Source organism: Polypterus senegalus, chromosome 13 (genome assembly GCF_016835505.1).
Source record: "Polypterus senegalus isolate Bchr_013 chromosome 13, ASM1683550v1, whole genome shotgun sequence".
NCBI lineage: Eukaryota > Metazoa > Chordata > Cladistia > Polypteriformes > Polypteridae > Polypterus > Polypterus senegalus.
This window is the reverse complement of record NC_053166.1, coordinates 150817259-150842724: the sequence shown is the minus strand read 5'-3', so window position 1 is coordinate 150842724 and position 25466 is coordinate 150817259. Positions and strand designations below refer to the sequence as shown.

The 25466-nt window shown below is 39.5% G+C and overlaps 2 protein-coding genes across 3 annotated transcripts in view; one reads left to right on the top strand and one right to left on the bottom strand.

Moving 5' to 3' along the window:
• Window positions 1-24268, bottom strand: part of alg1 (ALG1 chitobiosyldiphosphodolichol beta-mannosyltransferase) — a 36194-nt gene extending 11926 nt beyond the window's left edge. For both annotated transcript variants that reach the window (XR_005636116.1, XM_039773903.1), the window contains exons 1-9: window positions 23967-24268; window positions 16690-16767; window positions 16486-16589; window positions 8503-8651; window positions 8030-8119; window positions 6034-6144; window positions 3048-3169; window positions 2891-2929; window positions 2149-2208 (exon numbers count right to left, since the gene is read on the bottom strand). Coding sequence is in view for 1 of the 2 variants with exons in the window: in XM_039773903.1 (XP_039629837.1) it covers window positions 2149-2208; window positions 2891-2929; window positions 3048-3169; window positions 6034-6144; window positions 8030-8119; window positions 8503-8651; window positions 16486-16589; window positions 16690-16767; window positions 23967-24243 (1030 nt within the window). In the remaining variant the exon portion in view is untranslated. The remainder of the gene's footprint in view (window positions 1-2148; window positions 2209-2890; window positions 2930-3047; window positions 3170-6033; window positions 6145-8029; window positions 8120-8502; window positions 8652-16485; window positions 16590-16689; window positions 16768-23966) is intronic.
• The window catches only part of c13h16orf89 (chromosome 13 C16orf89 homolog), an 83650-nt gene that overhangs the window by 29628 nt on the left and 28556 nt on the right, over window positions 1-25466 (top strand). The gene's annotated exons all lie outside the window — the stretch shown is intronic.

Here is a 25466-nt window from a genome sequence, read left to right as displayed (position 1 = left end):
AACAAGTGTGGCACAGTGACTAAGCACTGGTATTAAAACCAACAAGGCTGCTGGCTTAGTTCCGGTGTGTGTCTTTTATTGATGTTGTTTTATTGTCAGCTATTCTGGGGAGAAATAAGTAAGGCTTTCATTGTACTGAACACACATATCACCTAATTTGAATTGCTTTCAAACATGTAAACAACTACAATGGATTATGATCTTGTAAGTCACTTTGTTATGAAAGCCATTAGTCACATGTCTACATATCTATATATATCTCTATATCTATCTATATCTACTGTATATCTATATATATATATATATATATCTATATCTATATATCTCTCTCTCTATATCTATATGTGTCTTTATGTGATCCAAATAAATAACATTCGAGCTATAGAGCGCCTTTATGTGAAAAACTGGATCACATAAGGACGCGCTATAGCTCGAATGTTACTTATTTGGAGACGCGCTATAGCTCTAATGTTATTTATTTGGAGACGTGCTATAGCTCTAATGTTATTTATTTGGATCACATAAAGATGCGCCATAGCCCGAAGGTTACTTATTTGGAGACGCGCTATAGCTCTAATGTTATTTATTTGGTACGGACATGCTCAAAAAATACACGTGTAATGCCACAAAGTGCATGCAGACACTTCATTTCGCTAGCATTGGTAAGAGAATGTATCGTGATACACTGCAAAGCTATAGCGCGTCTTTATGTGAAAACAGCAGTGTCAGACTTATGGTTTGTGCATAGGGAAGTATCCTGAACGCGACTGAGAGAATGAAAAGTGAAAAAAAAAAAACCAAAGCTAACCTTTACAAGTATCATAAATTACACCGGCTGTTACAGACTGAAATCAAATGTATGTTTTTATTCTAAAATAGTAGGAATAAGAGCAGTTTACCTCTCAAAACGGAGTCGTGAAGGATCGAACTCGTGACCTTTTGATTACCAGTCAGCAGCTCATATCTTTACGCCACCGCACCAGTTGTAGTGAACGTGCGTCAGTATGGCCTGCTAAGGCGGCTTTTTCTTCTGCAGTTACACTTTAGAATAAAAGCGCATTTGCTCCGTTATACTGTATTTGTACCTTCTGTGAAAGCGTTCCTTTGATATTTGGACTTCAGGCTTCATACATTATATAGTTTTATGCCTACATTTTGTTATTTACTACTAGAATATGAAAAACGTTTCTGTTTTAAAAATGTGTTTACACGGATTACTGTAGAAACGCACCACACATGAAATACGTGTGTTCCAAACAACGATCTGTTATTTCCACTCTAAAACTCCACTTCACTCCCAGAAAATCAATCAATGCATGAGCTGGGAGAAGTTTGTGCACGTTCTAAGTCGGTGGGGGGGGTGGAATATCAGCACATTTAGATGACAAAAGACGCTGGTGGAGAGCTGTGAACGGTTTCAAGAAGCGATTTGAGGTGGGACGGATCTACGAATTTTTTCGTAGGCTCTGGTAATTCTAGTGTTAACCAACGTACTTTGAAGTGATGGCCAGGAAAAAAATTTTAAAACTATGTTTTCATGGAGAACAGGCATAACAAAGTCTATCATGGGAACCAACACCAGTGATCAACGCTGGATAACAGCAAACATTATGAAAAACGTCCACAAAAAACTTTTGTGTTACTCGCGTTTCATAACCCACACATCAACATGTACTAAATGTGCATTAGTGCAGCAGTGGACACGGCATACCTTTCCAACCTTATTTATGTTGCTTTTTGGTATTTGTAGGTTTCTGTTATACGTAATGACATTTTCTGTTATTAAAAAAAAAATGCAACATTTTTGCCTCATTTTTCCAGAGGTACACATAATGTTAAGGAGGCTACTACGCAAATTTTAGTATCAAAATGTGGTTTGTTCACCAAGTGTTCATTTTACTGGTTATGTTTTGGTTGAGGATTAGGTGACATTCACTTTGGAAAATAAAATGTTATAATGCTGAAAGTATTTGTCCTGTCTGAATTTTTTCGCTGAACTATAGTGCTGAGCTAAAACTAATAACCTACTAATCTACTACTATACTCATGTAAGGGTGGTTAGGTAAACTTTTTAAAGGGGGGTGGAAGGACAGAGGGATCATTTTCTGCAGTGACATATGCAGCTCAGTCATTTTCGCTATACCGTACCTGTGATGACACAGACTAAGTCGGGCAGTTTCGCTCCTTCTTTAATGAAATCTTCATACTCTGTAGAAAAACAAACACATTCAGAGGGTGTTCTCTTGTTGAAAACAGAGTAAGCTTAATACACAGCTGGAATCACAAAGAGTACCCTCCAGAAATGGTGCTCAGTAATAATAACAACTATATATTAAAGAATAGGAAGAGCATCACAGCCTGACACTTGAGACGTACAGGTGACTCTTCTGAGCAAATGCTCTTGAAATCTGAAGCAATTAAATCTTTAGTTACCAAATGTGATGCAGGTGGGGTTGGTTACGTTTGACTGGATAAAATTAAGTTGGCACCGTAAACCACCACTCTTCACCTGGTCAGCGCATTCATTACTCAATTTATAGTTGTACAGGGTGTTCCAGATCTAATTATGCATTTTTCATTACGCTATACGTAGAAAATCACCCGAAAAAATCCAGGACCATCGAGAAGTGTGCGAACTGACGACATGAAGAATCGTCTTTGCGCTGAACCAGAATCGTCCCTGCATAAATCAAAGTCATTCAGACGAACTGGATCTGCATAATTAGATCTGGACCACCCTGTATATTAAGGATAAGGGTTTGCTTAGCACAGAAATTAATTCTTGCATGTGGTTGAAAAAATGTCATAAAACTGTAACCCCTACAGGCTCCAAAGATATGTTTTGAAAAGCTCTGCCTCCACCTCTCTTCCTTTTTATCCATCTCCATACCTTCCAGTGCTTCTAAGAGAACCGAGAAGTCTTCGTCCTCTGAAAGCAGAGAAGATGGTAAATCATCACTAAGGCTGAAATAGTAGACCTCACTAGGATTATGAACAAGACAACAGAAAGGATTAACAAATCCAGTAAGGAAATGTTGATGTTTTACCTGTCCAGCTAGTGCTGCTGATGAGTAAAGCAGGCCTAACAGGAATAGGTGTCACAAGTCCAGACACTTGGTCCTGTTCTGTAAAGGCTGTCTGATCACCTGTATCATCAACTGTTGTTTCCCTAAACACAGAGGTAATAATCATGAAATATCAAATGCTACTAGAGGAAAGGGGCTAGATAAGTAGGAGGCCCCCAGGTTGCAAATCCCTAGCACAGAACATTAAGACTATGCCCTTTCACTAAACTAAACACATTTTATGTTAGCTAACAAAATGCTCCAATCTCTGTTCTGTACAAACCATATCGCTTCTGTATCTATTTCTTGTCTATTTGCTAAATATGGATACGCCATTCATTTAGGTCAGCAGGTGAAGATGTTACAATGCTATCAGTTCAAATGATTTCTCCCTGTGGTTTTGTTAGCTTCATTAATAAAAGGCAAAGGGGGGAAAGCAACAAACAACAAGAAATGGTTATCAATGAACTTGACATTAATATAATTGAGATTTTTGAAGAGATGACCACAGAAACCTCTTGGCCATAGACTGGACAAACAAAAGTAGGGGCAGTTTTCACATGTCCCACGGAGCTGTGCTAGGAAGGTAGAAGCTAGTGATGATGAAATCCTGTCATGAAAGTAGCTCTTAAAGTCTAGAAATCATGATGTTTTCTCACAATGATTTGATTTTTTTATTTTTAAGACAACTGGGGGGCTCAGCCCCCTGCTTGCTTCACTTGCCAATCCTCAGGCCTGCGCTACACGCTAGCCACTTCTCGGATCTGCCGCTCACATACAGTATGGGGAAGTGGATATACAATTTAAAAAGATTGTTATTTTCAAGGGTACTGTTACATATGCATAACAGAACTAACTATTTTACATTACAGCAAATAATTAACCATAGTAAGAAATAGTAAAATGTAATAGATTGAAAGAAAATAATGTTTCATGTTGCGTTAGAGGTATGCGTTGTATTATACATTTTTGTTCTGTTTGGCTTTGAAATTAAATAATTTTTAAACTCACGCTTTTACTGTAATACTTCAGTAAAAACAATATTTGGAATTAACTTTGTCAATATCGCATTGAATTTTGATTCTGTGCTTGGACTTGCATCATAACAACGCAACGTATAACTGTTCGTTAGTGAATATCGTTTCTTTCTCTCTAACAAAGAAACCGACTTTTTTGAATGTTTGTCCCTGTGATTTGTTAATTGTCATAGCAAAAGTTATTCTCATGGGAAACTGTAAATGTTTTAATACGAACGGCATATCAAGATCTCCTTTGGTGTCTAATGTGATCCGCGGAAGATGTACTACATTACCTTTCCTGTCGCCTGTTAAAATTTTACATGTCAGAGTTGGTCGACCAATTTTCAGTACAACTAATCTTCTCCTATTGCAGAGCCCATCACTCAGACATAAATTATGCAATAACATTACGATACATCCTTCTTTCTACAGTAATTCGGACAATGGAAGACTGGACCGTGTTAATGGCTGTAGATATTCTACGGGATATTGTAAATTGATGTTTTCATCTTCCGCAACATCGCCTTCAACTGTTTCAGAATAGTCTATTGATATGCATTTAACCAATTTGCCAATTTGATCATAAAAATGTATAAGTGCTGAGAGCGCAGGAACTGTGTCCGACAAACACATGAGAGGTGAGAGGACCGTGGGTGTGGATTGTTAACCTAAAATGGTTGAGAGGAGGACGGGCCTTGAAAAAATCCTCTTGGCAATAATCTCGTCTCGTCTCAAGATTTTCTTTTATACAGTAATCCCTCGCTATATCGCGCTTCGACTTTCGCGGCTTCACTCTATCGCGGATTTTAAATGTAAGCACATCTAAATATATATCATGGATTTTTCGCTGGTTCGCTTTCTGCGGACAATGGGTCTTTTAATTTAGGTTACACGCTTCCTCAGTTTGATTGCCCAGTTGATTTCATACAAGGGACGCTATTGGCGGATGGCTTAGAAGCTACCCAATCAGAGCATGTATTACATATTAACTACAATTCCTCAATGCTATAAGATATGCTTCCCGCGCGGTTCTTGTTTGCTTCTCTCTATCTTTCTCACTCTCTCTGCCTGACGGAGGGGGTGTGAGCAGAGGGGCTGTTTGCACAGAGGACACGGAGGCTCCTCTACAAAATGCCGCTTTATCGCGGTGCTTCTGCATGCTTAAAAGCACGTATTGATTTTTTGATTGTTTACTTTTCTCTCTCTCTCACATTCTCTGCTCCTGATGGTGCTCCTTTGAAGATAAGATATGTTTGCATTCTTTTAATTGTGAGAAAGAACTGTCATCTCTGTCTTGTCATGGAGCACAGTTTAAACATTTGGCTAAAGGGTGTTATTTCATGTCTAGAGGGCTCTAATAATGTTAACAGGGTGGGAGAGTTTATAAGGGCTTAAAATATATAAAAATAACCATACAAACATATGGTTTCTACTTCGCGGATTTTCACCTATCGCGGGGGGGGGGGCTGGAATGCAACCCCCGCAATCGAGGAGGGATTACTGTAATAGAGAGATATCTTTTTCTCCAGTAATAAGTCAAATTTTATGCCGATGGATTAGGAATGACAATGCAATGACACTTTCTACCACAAAGGATTCAGAACTTTCAACTCATAACACCAAGAGTTAATTTTACACTTGATATTAGTGCCTAGTCCAGAAATTAGAGAGTTACTATGTTTACAATGGACATTCAATAAAGGCAGAAGGACTCTGGATCCTCAGATATCTGTGACACATAGGCCCAATCCTAAATGTAATGATTTAGTTTAAGAAGACCAAAGTCCCAAAATCTGTTTCCCTATGCAATAATGAGATCTACTTACTCTGATATTTTATTATGCACTCAACACACTCAATGTGGAAGATTGGGGTTGCCTTCAGACACTAACTACTAGAATATTAGACCATTTTAGTGGAGTTACAGTAAAGACCTCAGTAATACCCACCTTGATCTGAAGGAAGGGTAATCCTTAGAGAGTTTCAGGTACAAGTGGTGCTGATCCTCCAAGGCGGACTCTTTAAATATAGATGGTGGTCTGTCATAAAGGGTTACAGCTCTATTCAGACGAAATCAAAAATGATTATTCATTAAAAAGGAGAAACTACAAATCTATTTTTTTAATACAAAAAAACTTTTGAGGGCACACAATTTAGAAGAATAAGCAACACTGAAAGCCAGCTTGCTATAATTTAAGGAGTACTGTTAATGAATGGGGAGTAAATTTGCCACCAAGATAAGAGACTGGCACCTGTATTCAGAGAAAATAAATACATAAATAAACTAACTCCCTCTATTGGCCAAACTGAAATGCATATCAACAAGCAGGGTCCACCAGACTATGCTTCCCTTTACTGGGCCCAGCTTTTCAATACACACACAGCACATGGGACTTTTCTGGCAGTATCTGACAGTCTGTAGATGGGACAGAAGTCTATGACACAGCATATGTGCACACTCAAATATGACACCTCAGTCACCAGTTAACCTACAACTGGAATCGGCAGGAAACCAGGGTTATCTAAAACAACCACACCTAGACATGGGGCAACTCCATACAATGATTGTGCGAGTAATTGAAGAAGCACCAGTAGCTGTGAAGATGCTACACTACCCAAACCACCACACTGCTCAACTAGGACTTTGCTTGCTTGCTATAAATAAAATTTGCAATTAAAAGTTTTCTTTTAGGCAAAAATTAGATGCCTAAGGATTACATTATAACATCATTTTGCAAAATATCTTTATTAACAGGAGCCAAATCTTAAAGGAATACTCCACTCAAAAATATTTTTTTTATGTTTCATAAGCCATGTAGTTTGTAGTGATGGCTGAGGAAAAAATGTAATCGCATGTTTTCATGCAGAATGGGAAAAAAAAATAGTTTATGACTATTATGATTACAATACAAGCCAACAGTGACCAATACTGTACAGCAAATGGTGTAAACAATGCACATGGGAGGGAAAAAAATTTAAATATGTTAATTGTCTCCATTTTATGCTAAAATATTATTAAATAGATACTTCTAGAAAAATCAGCGCACATCATAAACAGGAAACACAAGTCACATGGGATTTGATTGCCGTTTTGAACTGATGATCCACCCCAACTCCTTCCATCCCCTTAACTGGTTAAGAATCTCATCCATTTCCTGATGATGTGTGCCGATTTTTCCAGAAGTACTATCTATTGACAACATTTTAGCAAAAAAAAAAAAAAAATGCAGGTTTTGAACATACAACTGGATAATTGAAATGTCAATAACGAAGATATGTTATGTAAGATGTTTGCTTATTTTCGTGGAGGTTCTTCCACATTGTTTGCCATTATACAGCAATCGTCAGTATTAGCTTCAATTACTTTTTGTTAAGCTCCATTCTGCATATAAATATGATCTGTTTTTACCTGTATTTTTATTACTCTTTAATTTAATATTGTTTTTTGTATCAGTATGCTGCTGCTGGATTATGTGAATTTCCTCTTGGGATTAATAAAGTATCTATCAATAAATGTGAAATTAAAAAATTCTTGGCCATCACTCCAAACTATATTAGGTAAATAACATATAAAAAAATGGCATTTTTGCAAGAAGTATTCTTTTAATTCTTAGTTTTTGTGAGACTTGGTAATGGAAAACAATTAGCAATAGCACTGGACAGGCAGTGAGACACAGTGGTCAAGGTTTAGATGTCACACCCTGAGGTGTGACACTGTGTGACCACGAGCATGTCACTTCCCCGGGCTGTGTGCCAATTAGAAAAACAAAAGAAATGCAACCAACTGAATATCAAATGTTGTAAGTCGCTTTGGAGAAAGGCATCAGCCAAATAATGTAAACGTTGAGATGTTTCAAAAGCCTACATGTTTGATTATGAAATTTAGCAGAACTATGAATTACACTGAACACTGAGTTAAGTAGAAAGCGCTAACGTGTCACTTACTTTATGTTCCAGTTTGTAGACAGATCTTCCTTCATGGCATTTGTGACACACAAATTGTAATCAGAAAGTCTTCCAAATAACTTCTCATACCTGGCACACAGGGAAACAATGGGCATCATAACCTGATACCAACTACATTGGCAGCAAAAAAACAATTACCATAGAAATTCCCCTAGCAAAAACATTCCCACGGAACCACACTGGTATGTGCTAAACTGAAGGTCCTCGTGAGGAGTCCTCCTTGGATGTTTCCACTGAAAAGCAAGTTTACACGTTAGCTTTGTCTTCAGACTGTCACCTCAGAAGTGCACAATAACTTTTAGCATGTGTGCATTCAATTGTTTAGATGAAGGAGTAGACACTAAGAAAAAGCAGACAAAACAGGCCAGAAGCTCGCCTACTTTCGGTGCATTTCCATGATCAAACCCAAAGACATATAAACACCCTTGAACATGCTACACTTTTCAACTAACCATTTAGCAAGTCGGACTATGGGATTCCTCTCTCCAAGGCTTAGAGCCATAATGGTGTATCCATAGTTGTGCCAGTCGATCATCAACTTGCTAGCCCGCAGCAGGCAGATGAACCACGCTACGGCAATGCTGGGAAGGCCAGGTGGGTTCTGAAATACAAAGTAAACAAACAGTTGAACATGCCTGATTAAATGTACTTTAGTTTGTGCCATTTTGTCTCAGGTGTACTATTTCCACAATTTTAATTCTTAACCTATTTTTTTTTTAGTAAAGGACTCACAGGAGCTCTTGTAGTCAGTCAGCCTCTGCCATGTGTGTATATCTATACTTTTATGTGTCCTTTGATTTTTTTTTACTTTCTCATATATGAAGTATAGGGAAAGTATTGGAATCATCCAAAAAGAGATTTTGATGAATCTCGACGTTTTAGACTTCCCAGAGTCCGAAAATACCATTTTTGGAATTAAGTCCATCTGTGTGTGTGTGTGTAAACACGATAAGCCGAGTACGCTTTCACTTCGATCAACCAAATTTTGTATACAAGTATTGGGTACAAAATGTAGATTTCTATCAAGCTATTTCCGCTAACCGGAAGAGGTACTTTTTTTTATTCATACAACTGCAGAGTCCGATTTATTCAACATTACTTTTATAATAATTGTTCAATATATTATTGATTTGATTTGTTGTTGATGGTTCTTTAACGTACATAATATAAAAATATAATCGTCTTGCGGTTTACTCCTTGGGCGGCATGGTGGCGCAGTGGTAGCGATGCTGCCTCGCAGTTAGGAGACCTGGGATCGCTTCCCGGGTCCTCCCTGCGTGGAGTTTTCATGTTATCTCCTCCGGGCGCTCCGGTTTCCTCCCACAGTCCAAAGACATGCGGGTTAGGTGGATTGGCGATTCTAAATTGGCCCTAGTGTGTGCTTGGTGTGTGGGTGTGTTTATGTGTGTCCTGCGGTGGGTTGGCACCCTGCCCGGGATTGGTTCCTGCCTTGTGCCCTGTGTTGGCTGGGATTGGCTCCGGCAGACCCCCCGTGACCCTGTAGTTAGGATTAAGCGGGTTGGAAAATGGATGGATGGGTTTACTCCTTAAATATCCATCACCATCTAGGGGAGACCACTCAACAACAACATTTATTTCTATCGCACATTTTCATACAAATGATGGAGCTCAAAGTGCTTTACAAAATGAAGAAAGAGAAAAATGACAAAATAAATAAGAAAATAGAATTAGGGAACACTGATTAACATAGAATAAAAGTAAGGTCCAATGGCCAGGGAGGACAGAAAAAACAAAAAACTCCAGACGGCTGGAGAAAAAAATAAAATCTGCATGGGTTCAGAGTAGTGATGGGTCGTTCTTGAACGATTCGTTCATTTTGAACGAATCTTTAATGTGACTCGGGAAGAACGAGTCGTCTCGTGGGAGTGATTCGTTCAGTCGCGCATGCGCATTTGCACAACTTCCTATAGTTTCTGTATTGGAATAAGCTTAACCAACTCAGTCTGAGCCGGAAACAGAATTGATTAGTTCATCTCTCGAGTCTTCGGGTTCGAGTCGTTCGTTCATCATGTGACAGCCCCATAAGCTTAACCTATGCAGTCTGAACTGGAAAGAGAATTGATTAGTTCATTCCTCGAGTCTTTCGTTCTTTTGTCACGTGACCACTTACCGGCTCAGTACCTCAGTCAAATACTAACGTAAAATTCCATTTGTTGTATGTTGGATCATATTTAGAAATTATAAAATTATCAAAAATATCTAAAACGCATTTTCTTATAAATTAAAAAGGTCTGTCAATTTCTGTCACTATGATTTTGTTACTGTTCCTTGAGGATCTGTGGTGTGTTATTTTATAAATAAATAATCCTGTTACAAATAAATTATTGATTAATTATTGTGATCAATATTTGTGTAAGCAGTAGATGATTTTAATTATATTTTGCTAAAATGAACAAATGAACGAAATGACTCGAAAAAAGATTTGTTCATTTTGCTGAACGAGACTAAGTCGGTAAAATGATCCGAACTTCCCATTCACTAGTTCCGAGGCCACGAGACCACCCAGCCCCCTCTAGGCATTCTACCTAACATAAATGACCTCAATCAGTCCCCATGGTATTCAGGGTTAACATGGAAGAACTTGATGATGACAGTCATGTGGACTTCTCACTCTCGATTTTTTTAAGTAAATTTACAGATTTTTGTCTTTCGTTTTCTATTAAGCACGTAGACTTTACACACTTATCCCAAATCTCAGTATGTTCTCTTATCAGAACGTTTTTTTCATCCTACATCCCCAAAGATATGCAGTATAGTTTAACTGGCAATTCCAAATTGACTGAGTGCAACAGCGTGTGTCAGGGGATCCTGTGATGGATTGGCACCCCATCCATGGTCGACTCCTGCCTTGTGCCCCCTGATGCCAGGATAAGCCCCTGGCCCCCCACAACAATGAAATGGATTAAGCCGGTTAGAGAATTTTATGTTTTTTTTCCTGTTAAACACTCTAAACCACATAATACTGTGAGGTATTTGAAAATGTTGTTTTTTTTCCCCCCCGTTAAGGACTGACAATGTAACATTGTGAATTGTGCTGTATAAAAATAAAATTGATTTCACGATCTATTACGCTAGTACCCAACAGCCTGTACTTTTGTGCGTTCTGAAATTTTCTACTGACTGTTATATTTTGCCGTCAGCTTTGCTGCTTGTGCCATACTTTGCACTATAAAAATAATGCTATCAGGTATCTAGTTCAAGTTGAGAAAACATGCATTATCAAACCCATTACGCTGGGGTATAATTTCCATTTGAAGGTGTGCATTTTGACTTGTTTATTGATCAGTAATGTTTGAACCTGGTTTTGTGTTATGTCTTCTGAGCCATGTAAAGTAACAAATTAAAACTATCAAGGTCTGGAATGGATGGATAGTCAGGTACAGTTTTATTTGTCCCAAGGGGAAAATTTGGCTTTATACAGAAGCAAAATAAATAACAAATGCATAAAAGAATAACTAAAAAGAAAGAAAACATCTAACTTAGCTTGGCTAGCAGTCACAGTGAGGTGCTATAAAGGAGTACTGCTGTTGATATAATTCAGGGGTGTCAAACTCCAGGCTTGGAGGGCCGTAGTGGCTGCAGGTTTTCATTCTGACCCTTTTCCTAATCAGTGCTAATTCATTTCTTTTCCCTTCATTTTAATAGCCCTGTTTTTAAGGATTCTGTCCTCTGAATTGATTCTTTTCTACATGAAATGGCAGCCAAACAGAAATGAGATGTGAAACGAGATAACAGATGAGCAGCTAAACTGGGATTTCAAACTCCAACCAATCTCTTAATGAGAAGCCAATTCTTTCTGTTAATTAAACCCGTTATTTAATTCCATGGCAAGTTGCTGCTTATCTCATTCTGCCGCAGCAGACTTTTACAAAACTGTCGATTCCCCCCAACAAAGAACACTGTCAAGATGCTGACAGATCAACCTTACTGAGACCTTCACCTTTCTTTATTTTCAGATATTGTGTGATGAGCTGGTCATGTGGCGGCTTGTTTTGTGTCTCATTATTGTTTGGCTACTAATTAAGGAAAAAGAAACAACTAAGGGGGCTGGAGTCAAGTTAATTAAAGTTAAAGCAAAAGAAGTTGATTAGCAGCAAAAACTGGTCACTAATGAAGAAGATGGTTAGAATGAAAACCTGCAGCCACTGCAGCACTCCAGGACCGGAGTTTGACACCCGTGGTAAAAGGATGACCAGCAGTGTTTTTTGACACACTTCTGCTAAATAATTTGTTGGCTGAAATTCCTCAGTGTTTGTGCATCAGAGAGAGGATGTGCAGCATTGGCCATAATTGCACTCAGTATAAAATGTTATACTGTATTAGTATGTACAACATATTGTCTGTAAAACTAGCGCTGCCAGACGTCCCTTATATACGGAACATGTCCCATATTTGATCATTTTGTCCCCTGTCCCGTACTGACCTTTCAGGGACACCCAAATGTCCCATATTTAGTTCATTTTCAAATTTCGGAATGAAAATATAATTTTTACTACCTTCTTACGGTACTTAGTTGTAACTTTATAATAATAATAATGCATGTTATTTATAGGGCACTTTACATTAGCAGTAAATCTTAAAGTGCAGCATAAAAAGATTAAACAAAGGCAAGGCAAGATAAAAACGGAGATAAAACAACAATAATTACAGCATTCTTGTTAAAAAGTCTTTAGCTGTTTTTTTAAAACAGCCCACAATCTGCCGTGTTCTTAGGCTTTCTGGTAGGCCATTCCAGAGCCGTGGAGCAGCAGCTGCAAAGGCTCGGTCTCCCATTGTATGAAGTTTGGTCACAGTGGGGCGAAGACGGTACGTATTTGTAAAACGGAAGTTTTTTTGTAGTGGATTGTAATATAAGGAGCTCTTTCAGATATTGTGGAGCATTTCCATGGATACACCGGTGAGTAAACAAACAGAGTTTGAATTCGATACGGAGATGGATAGGGAGCCAATGAAGTGACCGAAGGATTGGTAAGATATGTTCATATTCCCGCACCCTCATCAGGATGCTTGCAGCACTATTTTGGACTTGTTGGAGCTTTTGAAAGCTCTTGTTGGGTATCCCGATGAGGAGTGCATTACAAAAGTCCAGTGTGGACGAGACAAAGGCATGAACCAGTTTTTCAGCATCACAGAGGGAGAGGCAGGGACAGAGTTTGCCTATATTTCGGAGATGAAGGAATCTGTGAGGTAGGGACGGAGTTTGGCTATATTTCGGAGATGAAGTAATAAGTAATTATGCTTTCTTTTTTTAGATTCTCTTGATGAAAACTCGTGTTTGCTGCCTGTTTGCGGCTTGTTCAGTCGCTATGGTTGGCTGAGGGCAGCGACACTCTTACCGCTTTGCTCTCCAGCCCAGTTCTCTATCAGCATTGCAACATACAGGGTCAACAAAGTGTCTTATTACTACTCGCCACGGCCCGCTTTTTTCTAACTTAAAAACTAATCCATCCATCCCAAGATGCTAAAACATAAGTGTAAATTTCGTGATGAGTATTCCAGCGAATGGACATTTATCAAACAAGGCAGAAGCTGTTATGAAGCAAACTGTGGTGTACGGAATTGCACTTTCAGTAAATAATTTTTAGATGATTTTACTTTTGTTTTCCTCATAACCCATTAAAATCCTTGCTTTATGTGTTTAACTTATGTCTCTACTTTTATATAATATACTTATATAATATACTTGCCGAAGCCCGCCGTAGCAAACAGCGGTGTAAGAATAGGAACGGAAAACAGTGAGAGAGGAATTCAGAAATCAAGAAGAAATAAATACTTCTTGAAAGACGCAGGTGTGAATAGGTGTTTTGGTGGTGACGACAGATAATGAGTCAAAAGATCCTAAAAAATGCCACATACAACTGACTGTGGCTGAAGACTGGTTGTTAGAATTAGTGAAGAGTAAACAGCATGTGGGATATCAGGTCTGTGCACCGGTCTTTGGGTATCAGACAGTGCATGTAGAGTTTCCGGCCAAGCAGGATTACATGTGAAAGTGATAAATAAATCATTCTGTCCGAATTTAAGTACTGTGGCCATGGCATCCTGCTAGTTTTGTTGCATGTATCTTGGACTTCCTGGAAATGTGGATGGTAATATGATCATTTTGCCTACACGTACGTTTTTATTTTCAGCGTTTGATTGCAGTGCGTCTGACAGTCCTTTGTATTGTTCCACGCGCAAATCTTGTTGATCTAATCTGAGATAGTTGAGTCGCGTGCCCTCTGTTTTAACATACACATCTACGACGTACTGTTGGAATAATTCTCCGCTGGAGTGCAAAATACTAAATATATTCCTCATTGCTAATCTGTACGTGTAAAATTGGCATTGAGTAAGCCTTCTTCACTTGGTGGTTCTTTTGTCTGGAACATGTTGTAAATCTTTGTGCCAGCCAATGTCTCCGTAAGGGAATAAAAGTGGGTAAACCATAGGATCGCAATTCATATTGAGCGTGGAAATCTGTTTACAGGAGTTGCCTATGGGACAGGTGCAAATGTCCCTTTTGGCAGACGGTTCACCATCTTCTCCGACGAAAATCGCTGCAACATTGGTGTGACATGTCGAGGGATTGTAGCGTTGTAAATCCTGCCTAGGGTTTTCCTCGAAAAGCATTCGTACAGCTGCTGTTGGATTGGACTGAGCAATTTCATGCATGTGTTTGTATGATTTAGCGTAGGGTTTGATGGTTCTGAGCATGGAATCCAGCTGGAGAAGTCAATTTTCGCTGCATGTAGAGTTTGCTTGTAAGTGTACTGCAGATGCTTGGTTAGAAATGCTGTGTCGGCTGCGTGTGGGCGGGACCGGTTTTGAGGGTGGACACGGGAGGAGAGTTAGAGTTGGCGGGCGGGGCTCTGTCGTGCATATCCTATGACGCGGTAGGAGGGTTAGAGTTGGTGGGCGGGGCTCTGTCTTACTTGCACTCACTGTCATGTGTGTGTCATTAGTGAATTAATTATATATATATATATATATATATATATATATATATATACTAGACATTAAGCCCATTACAATAACGGGCGCTAGAACAGTATTGCATAAACATTATTAGGAACAGTCTATGTTAAATGGCAAGGGACCTTAACCTCATTCTGTTTGTTGTCTTAATTTTTTTTGTTAAAAATATTTTTGCAAGAAGCCTAAAGTAAAATAATATTTTAAAAATATTTTAAAATGGAAACGTATACGACAATACAGTAAGTATAATTAATATTGCCTTAGTGTAAAACAATTTGTAATACACAATATCTGAAGAAGATATTTAGGAAAATGTTTTTATTTTTTTACCTCAAGAAATTTTTCAATAAAAGTTCATTATAGACAACATTTTTTGTAAACACTCCTGTTCAGGACCATCTACAACGTTGACAACAACATCTGTAAAACTTCTAACTCCTGATAATGCAACATATAACTGACTGTGGCTGAATGCTGGTTCTGGCAAGTAAATGGCAACTTTTTCTAAGGTTTGCCCCTGAGCTTTATTAATTGCTATGGCAAAGGCTAATGTAACTGGAAATTGTCGCCTTCTTATGGTGAAGGGTAAATTAGTAGAGGATGGAGCCAAATCAATACGGGGAATATTCTGACGCTCATTTTCTTTTTTTACAATCGATCCATTTTGCTCGTATTTTTCTTTGTCTTTTAGCCTTTCTTTTGTTGATGTTTACTTGCTGACTGTTCTTCCAGGAGATGTTGCTTATATACGATTTGAGTGTCTGTGTCATTTGTCCTACTTGACGTGTCTTTTTTTTTTTGGGTGGCATGTTGCTAGTGGATAGTTAGTTAGTAAACATGCACGGGGCAGTATGTGTGGCGTCTCCCCAGCAATGGATTTTATGTGCGCGGCCGAGACTACCCAACAGCACTCTCCCCAGCAATGCTGTCCTTTATTTGCTTATCATGCGGCCGCGGCTACACCATTCACTGTGTGCTCAGCTTCCAGTGTGTGTGCGTCCACGATGCCGGTCGTGCGTGTCGCACCGAGCCTCGCACATGCGCACTTCACCAAAAGACACACACACGGACACCTGGACCCACACAGGGGTTTTATTAAAGAGGATATATATATATATATATATATATATATATATATATAGATTGGTCTGGGTTTGTAGGGGTCATGTATAAATTTATATATATATAATAACAGAGAGAGAGATTTTAAATGTTCCGTATTTCTAATTTTCTAATCTGGCAACCCTAGTAAAACTCAGATCTAGTTCCCTGTAACATGCAATAAAAACAACATGATGTAAAGTGAAACATTAGCATGGGATTTTTAAATCGTGTCCTCTTCCTCATTTCTCAATCAAATCCAGCATCTGCAACAAGCAAGAGAAGAAACGTGCAGACGCTGTAACGTGTCGCTCATTTGCTTTATTTCTATGAGTGCCACACTCTGTAAGCCTCACCTGTAAGAGAATGAAGTGGGGGGCATCAACTCTAAGCAGGGCATAAGACAACTGCAGGCACTGAAGTACAACTTTTACGATGTAGCGCAGAATTGCTGGTCCAACTATAAAGAAGAGGCAGCAAATTGAGAAAATACAGATTGTCTTATAAAACAAACTTCAGTGTCATGGTGGAGAGAAATAAGAGGTTAAATAAATGGTTACCTGTGAGGCCTTTCACCTCTGAAATGGGACAGATCTGGATGTTTTTTTCATTCAGCAAGTCAGGATGTGGCTTTGTGACTGTAACAATAAGGGCAGTTTGTTGTTAGTATAAAACGTAGAAGAGTTTAGTGACATCTCTCACAAGAAAGTCACCACACAAACAAAGTACACAACCAGTGTTTATATTCCACTCAGCATATGATCAGGGTGCCTACAGAAATGTGAATACAATGAAAACAAAGGTTAAAAAAAGAAATGGTAAATTACACAAAATCTAAATATCAATAAGTGTGTAATAGATGATATACATACAGTATGAATAAACAAAAATATCCATTTCCATGTCTTATTACAGTGTGTGGTTCAAAAACATTTCTAAGGTGGAGATCATGCATTAACAAAGTGTAAAGAAATACATTAAATTAATAAATATTATGATGCTCCTTATAATTTTTAGTACCTCCCTTTGTTAAATTTACAACCACTGCTGAACCTGCTTAATCCAGATCAGAAAAAGGCTGGCACGGTGGCGCAGTGGTATTGCTGCTGGCTCGTAGCAATGAGACCTCCCTGCGTCAAGTTGCTTAAGGGCGGAGTGGTGGCTCTGAGGCTAAGGATCTGTGCTGGTAACCCCAAAGGTTGCGGGTTCGAAAAAAAAAAAAAAAGATCCTACCCTTAACCTTCAACTGCTCCAGAGGCGCTGTACAATGGCTGACCCTGCACTCTAACCCCAAGGGGTATGCGAAAACTAACAAATTCCCAACACAGTGGAACCTCGGTTCACGACCACAATTCGTTCCAAAACTCTGGTCGTGAACCGAAGTAATGTCCCCCATAGGATTGTATGTAAATACAATTAATCCGTTCCAGACCTCACAAACTGTATGTAAATATATATTTTTTAAGATTTTTAAGCACAAATATAGTTAATTACACCATAGAATGCACAGCATAATAGTAAACTAAATGTAAAAACATTGAATAACACTAAGAAAACCTTGAACAACAGAGAAAACTAACACTGCAAAAGTTCACGCTATAGCGCTACAAACCGCTCGCTAAAAACACTTTGTTTTAAATGAGTATTAAGCACAGGGAAAAAAAAATTAACATAATTTAATAAACCACCATGAAAAGTAACATTGCAAAAATGCACGCTACGAACCAATCGCTGGAAACAGAAGTGAAGTGGAGGTTAAAATCCAACAGAAAAAAGTCTTCATTAAATACAACAAGGTTAAAACAATGCTCGAATCAGTCTCTTTAAAAACAAGCCTGGTGCATTCTTTAACTGCCTTCTCGGCCTTATGCGTCCAGTCCTCTCTCATGTTCGTGTGCGTGCGTGCGTGTGTGTCTCTCTCTTGCTGCAAAGGGAATGCACAGGGAGAGACTGAACACGTGCAGAAATCATCGGCACGCACAAACCGAAAGGGAAACTGGCTTTTCCGTATACCGAGTGTGTGGTCGTGAACAGATGCAAAAGTTTGGCGAACTTTTTGGTCGTAAACCGATTTGTACGTGTACCGAGACGTTCGTGAACCGAGGTTCCACTGTACAAGAAATTGTATAAGGCGAAATAAACAAACAAACAAAAAAAAAAAACTTAAGTGGGCTGGATTTTATCCCGGTAACTTTAAATACAAAGCAGAAACCAATTCTGAATGGGACATCAGAGGGAGAGAGGCAGAGACTGAGATCCTGCATGTGTCATCTTAAAATCAGTACAGGTACAGAGAGTCAGAATTGTCATGCCAGTAAATGAAATGCAGTAATCCCTCGCTATATCGCGCTTCGACTTTCGCGTCTTCACTCTATCGCGGATTTTATATGAAAGCATAACTAAATATATAACGCGGATTTTCCGCTGCTTCGCGGGTTCTGCGGACAATGGGTCTTTTTACTTCCTGTACATGCTTCCTCAGTTGGTTTGCCCAGTTGATTTCATATAAGGGACGCTATTGGCAGATGACTGAGAAGCTAACCAATCAGAGCATGCAGTTAAGATCTCCTGACTGAGAAGCTAACCAATTAGAGCACGCAGTTATGTTCCTTCGTGCTGAATGCAGTGTTAACCAGGAAGTCTCGTCTCGCTCATTCAGCATCAACGTGTTTCGCTGTGTAAAGAGTTAACTTTTGTGCTTATCTTTGTGCATAGTCAAGCCCTTCATTATGGCTCCAAAACGATCTGCTACTGCTTCAGGGGCCGTGCCCAAGCAAACGGAAGATGTTAACGATTGCCGAAAAGGTAAACGTTTTGGATTTGTTGAAGGCTACAATTCTTTTTATTTAAAAAGTAGGAAAGGAATATAAGATCTACGGCCGCAGTGTCCCTTTAACCAGGGTGCAAAACGAGTTGTAAGTGGATGTAATAAGGCAGTAGTCTGGATGGAATCTGCTTTAGGGATTTGGATTGAAGAAGAACAACGGCAGTGCAACACAATCGCCTGAAAAGGCTCCTTTGGAAGAGGTGTAACGCTCTCCTTTGTTGTGCAGTAAAATTAAACTCATTGTTATCGGACAAGTCATCGTGTCATTGTTGGTGAGTAACCATAATTAATTTTCTACTTACAGTACTTAGTACATGTACGTATGTTTAGTGTCACTGTACACACATTTACTGTATACTATTTTTCTTGCGTTGTACGTATTTATTGCTGGTGGCCTGTCTATCGTAATGGCTGTAACATATGTGATATCGGAGACGCTCGATATCTTTAAAATAATATTTAGGTTTTACTGTATATAAACAGTGTGTTTATATACATAATTTCAATGAATCTTACCTATTATCTAAGAGAATACAAAGGGATTATGCTGTATAACTCTGCGGGGAATATTTATAAACAGTGTGGGAGAGTTTATAAGGGCTTAAAATATATAAAAATAACCATACAAACATATGGTTTCTACTTCGCAGATTTTCACCTATCGCGGGGGGGTCTGGAACACAACCCCCGCGATCGAGGAGGGATTACTGTAGTAATTTCCAACCACATCAGTGCTCCAGGACTCGAGTCGGAGAGCCCTGGTTTACCAACGAATGCTATAATCCAGTGCTTCCCAAACTCGATCCTGGGGACCCACTGTCACTGCAGGTTTTTGTTCCAACCAGATTCGCAGTCGGTGAAAATCACTTTTAACAACTGATCTCATTTAATTAGCTGGTCTTTTTTTTACTCTTCTCTTATTCTGCATTCAGAAAAACACAGCAGTATGATTTTTACATTTATAAGACATTAGAAATAGAAGCTAGAAATGCTTAACTCTCTTTTGTTTTTTTCCTATTAGTTTCCCCGTTTCATTTAACCCGAAGAGTGACAATTAACAACCAGCACAGCAGACACCCAGGATGACGAAAGCAGCAACGGCTTCAGTGTCAGACCCGCTAATTAGTTAATAATCAGTTAAATAACACCACCACCTGGAAAAGCAGAATAAAAATTAGGTTGAAAATACTGTTAACTACATATTCCCCATATAACTGCTCATTACATTAACTGCTCAAAAATCTACTAAACTTAGTTTTTAATTTCTGCATTGACTCCAAAACACAAAAACTGGAAAATAACGACTCACTTAATTAGGCTAAGAGTCCAATGAAAAAGGGAAGTTGGGTGAAACAAAAACCTGCAGCCACAGGGGCGCCCCAGGACCGAGTTTGGGAGGCACCGCTACAATCCATCCTGCCCATGGCAACTCTTTCCTGCATGTTGCTTCTCCTTAAAGCAAGCTGGGAAATATCCTGTACAATTTCAATTACAGATTAGTACTTGAGTGTTGTACCGAGTTAGCCATTATAGATGTAGTGAGAATGCTAAGCAAAATGACACCTTTTATTTTACATCTCGCCAGAAGAAGGGGCCCGAGTTGTCCCAAAAGCTTGCACATAGTTAGTCAATGAAAGGTGTCATTTTGCTTAACTTCTCACTAACTACAGATGAGCTTACTGCTTCAGATTTAGCTCAAGAGACACCATTTCAACGTTTATGTTTGTATTTTCCTCCTTTTACATGTCCGATAGTTGCTCCTGTTGGCAAAGCAGATCACCACTGCAACAGCAGCACACGTGTGCCCAGCATTTATCCCTGCCTATGCACATCTGCTTTGTTACAAAATATCTTAAAAATAAAGCATGGATATCTGTTGATTTAGGCCTATTCAGATGGAATTAGTTTTACACCAGAAGGTGGGCGAAAGTCAGTTGGTTACTGGCAGTACTTTACTCCGTCCCCTGTGCCCTTTCGTTAACGTATGCGTTCCGTCAGTTTGGACAACGTTAACCACCTTTAGTTATAAAAACCACATGCCTGTTTCCACCACCATGGGGTAGAGCACAGCACCCACCAGCTTTTCTAAATAAATTGTGAATATCAGCACATTGACAGACCACCAAGGGCATATAACACTTGCCACCCCGTTATTCTGTGTGCACAACAAGCAATACAGCAACTTTTTTCTCACTTCAGGCATTGGGTAACGTAAATACTACCAGATGACCTCTGAACGTTAGTCCCACTCAAATCGACTTACTCAAATTACGGAATTTTACTTAAGTGTCGCATGACACAAGTTTAACCTGGGCTTATTATTATTTTTAAACAGACTTTCTGCAGAATTTTTTTACTGAGGTGTGAACACACAGTCTGTGAAAAGTGGGACTAAAGGACTAAAATTACTGCAGACCACTGGTAAAAACTATTTTACACCGCCTCCTGGTGTAAAACTAATCCCATCCCAATTAGGCTTTTGATGATGCAAATAAATAACAGAAAGCAATCCAACTTTCAAAGAGATAATCCCCGAACGCACCCCAATCTTGCACCATTAGCATGGCAAAGCGCCTGTTTATTAAAATAGTACAATGGTAAGTCCATCTGATTTGATCGTGTTGTGCTTTTTCAAGCCTCTGTTCGTTCTTCATGTTTTTTGTTGTCTTTCATCATCGGACATTCCTGCCCTACTGTGGATGACATACAACATGACGCTCGGACGCAGGCCTCAAGTTTTACTTTCCTATGCCAGCCAGCTGTTTTCATTCAGACATTCCCACCCTCTTGTGGATACCAGACAGACATACGTTTTAACACTTATATATATATATATATGTATGCACACACTCTAGATGTGTTATCCATCTAAAATAGGTTGAAATCTAATTAACGTAGACCTCAGCATTAACATTTGCAGTGCACCATCTATTGCAAAGTATTTTGTAATGCATGTAGTAATAAAATTAAATGCATTACTACAAATTGTGATGCAGCGTCTATTGGAGTGACAAATGCAATGCATTTTATTACTACAAACTATGATGTGCCATCTGTTGGAATGACAAACACATGGCAACTGGGACATGCACATCTGTTCCATTAGCAAAGTGGACACACTTTATATACTCAGCAAAAAAAGAAACGTCCTCTGACTTTCAACTGTTTTTACTTTCAGTAAACTTAATGTGTAAATATTTGTATGAACACTAAAAGAGTCAACACCATAAGACATAAACTAAAAATGTTTCACAATGTGTCCCTGAATGAAGGGAGGCTCAAAATCAAAAGTACCAGTCAGTATGTGGTGTGGCCACCAGCTGCTTGAAGTACTGCAGTGCATCTCCTCCTCATGGACTGGACCAGATTTGTCAGTTCTTGCTGTGAGATGTTACCCCACTCTTCCACCAAGGCACCTGCAAGTTCCTGGACATTTCTGGGGGGAATGGCCCTAGCCCTCACCCTGCGATCCAACAGGTCCCAGACGTGCTCAATTCCTTCGACGATAAACACGAATCCGTTCATCACCCCTGGTGAGACAAAACTGTGACTCATCAGTGAAGAGCACTTTTTGACACTCCTGTCTGGTCCAGCGAAGGTGGGTTTGTGCCCATAGGCGGCGTTGTTGCTGGTGATGTCTGGTAAGGACCTGCCTTACAACAGGCCTACAAGCCCTCAGTCCAGCCTCTCTCAGCCTATTGCGGACAGTCTGAGCACCGATGGAGGGATTGTGTGTTCCTGGTGTGACTCGGGCAGTTGTTGTGGCCATCCTGTACCTGTCACGCAGGTGTGATATTCGGATGTACCGATCCTGTGCAGGTGTTGTTACACGTGGTCTTCCACTGCGAGGATGATCAGCTGTCCTTCCTGTCTCCCTGTAGCGCGGCCTTAGGCGTCTCACAGTGCGGACATGGCAATTTATTAGTCTAGCCACATCAGCAGTCCTCATGCCTCCCTGCAGCATGCCTAATGCACGTTCACGCAGATGAGCAGGGACCCTGGGCATCTTTCACAGTCGGTAGACAAGTCTCTTTAGTGTCCTGCGTTTTTAGAATTGTGACCTTAAATGTCTACTTTCTGTAAGCTGTTAAGGTCTTAACGACCATTCCACAGGTGCATGTTAATTAATTGATTATGGTTAATTGAACATGCATGGAAAACATTGTTTAAACCCTTTACAATGAAGATCTGTAAAGTGATTTGGATTTTTAAAACATTATTGTTGAAATACACAGTCCTGAAAAAGGGACGTTTCTTTTTTTGCTGAGTATATATGGAGATGTGTACATTTTCTAACTTCTTAAATATACAAGTGCTTATTTTGCCACAATTACAATACATTGACAAACTAAAAAAGCAACACTTTCTATTACATAAATATCGTTAATGGTTGTTTTTTTTCCATAATTTGTGTAAAACATTTAAAGTTTTAAATGTTAATGAAAGTGAAACTTAATTCACATCGAAAATTAACAAATTAGTATATTTCACATGAGGTGTGCAGTCCAGTACATTTTTTAATGGTTCGTCAGCACTCCAAGCCTAAATGTCAAGCTCCGCCCATGCTTTGTGTTCAGTTTGCGTCAGAAAACTCAGATTAAAAAAACCCAACAGATGTATGTCATTGGACACCTACCGAGACATTTTACCAATCACTAAAACGAATGGCGCCGTACCAAAACTTCCGTTTGATTACTTTGGAAATTCGTTTTCAGTCAGAAGTAATATTAAGGACGTTGGATTAACACGACTCGTTTGTTTCTCCAAAATGTAATCGCAGGCTGCGTTGTATTGGCTGCTAATGAATGAACACACAGATGTGACGATGAAATAAATACTCAAACAGTAAATACGATAAACTGGACGCCCACAACCAAAGCGCTCGTTCTGTTTACTAACACCACGTGTATAAAGTCGGCTGCGTTCAGCTGTTTTTAGGGGAGACACTCAAATGTTTGTTTCTTCTCAGTCACTCGAGACCCACCCTGAATTCCCCGCGGTTATAGTTACCCCGGTAGCCCAGCAGCGTGACGCCGTATCCGTGTCTGCTGAGAGACAGGCAATGGTACTGCATCCGCGGGCTGCGCCCGATGTCACCCAAAACCAGGACGCAAACGGAGGGTACCCCACCACGGGAACAACGAGACCGGACTCGCAGTAGGCACAGCAAGGCAAACATGAACACGGCTACCCAGGCGAGCTTGCCCCGAGTTACTGCAAAACCATAAGCACAAGCAGCCGCCAGCGGTAACACCACAGAAATCAAGACTAGTCTGCGCTCCGCCATGTTGCCTGTGGAATGACGTCACACACTTCCGGGCCACGTGTTCGTCAGACAGTAGCTATGTTTCTTTTTTTCCAACCTGGGCATTTTCCAAATCGCTGAATTGGATTGCGCATGAGCAACAATGGCAGTACACATGTGTAAAATTATGTCTTTTTTGTCAACAAGTGTTTATGGGAGCTTTAGTAGCAATGATGAGCAAAAGCAAAAATCCGCAGGTCTCTCTTAAAATTTGCCTGAACAAAACCTAGAAAGACTAAGGCCATTACTTGACTTGGTTATCCATCTTCACAGACGTTACTCCGGAGGGCACGATTCTGTAATACAGGACCTACAGATAGATAGTTATGAAAAGCACTATATAATAGATGGATAGATAGATAGTTATGAAAGGAACTATATAATAGATAGATAGATAGATATGAAAGGCACTATATAATATCTAGATAGATATAAAAAGGCACTATATAATAGACAGATGGACAGGGAGTCATGAAAGACACTATAAATTTGATTAGATAGATAGATAGATAGATGCATAGATAGATATGAAAGGCACTATGTAATAGACAGATGGACAGCAGAGGCGGACTTTGGGGGTGGCGACTAGGGCAACCGCCCCAGGCCCTGCGATAGGAGATTCATTCGTCACCGTCAGCTCATCATACAAATATGCGGGGCCTCTGCAAGACATTCAAATCCATTATAGACTGAAATATGGTACGTGGTGGATATACATATATATAGCCTACACTTATGGCTCTCGGACCCGCATATGACACTCTTCCAAGGCCCTGCGTACTCCTAAGGCCACCTCTGTGGACAGGTAGTCATGAAAGGCACTATAAATTTGATTAGATAGATAGATAGACAGATGCATAGATAGATATGAAAGGCACTATATAATAGACAGATGGACAGGGAGTCATGAAAGACACTATAAATTTGATTAGATAGATGCATAGATAGATAGATAGATAGATACTTTATTAATCCCAAGGGGAAATTCACATAATCCAGCAGCAGTATACTGATACAAAGAAACAATATTAAATTAAAGAGTAATAAAAATGCATGTAAAAACAGACAGTAACTTTGTATAATGTTAACATTTACCCCCCCCCGGGTGGAATTGAAGAGTCACATCGTGTGGGGTCTCCTCAGTCTGTCAGTGGAGCAGGATGGTGGTGAGGCACAGACCATGGCATGGAGATAAAAACTATTTC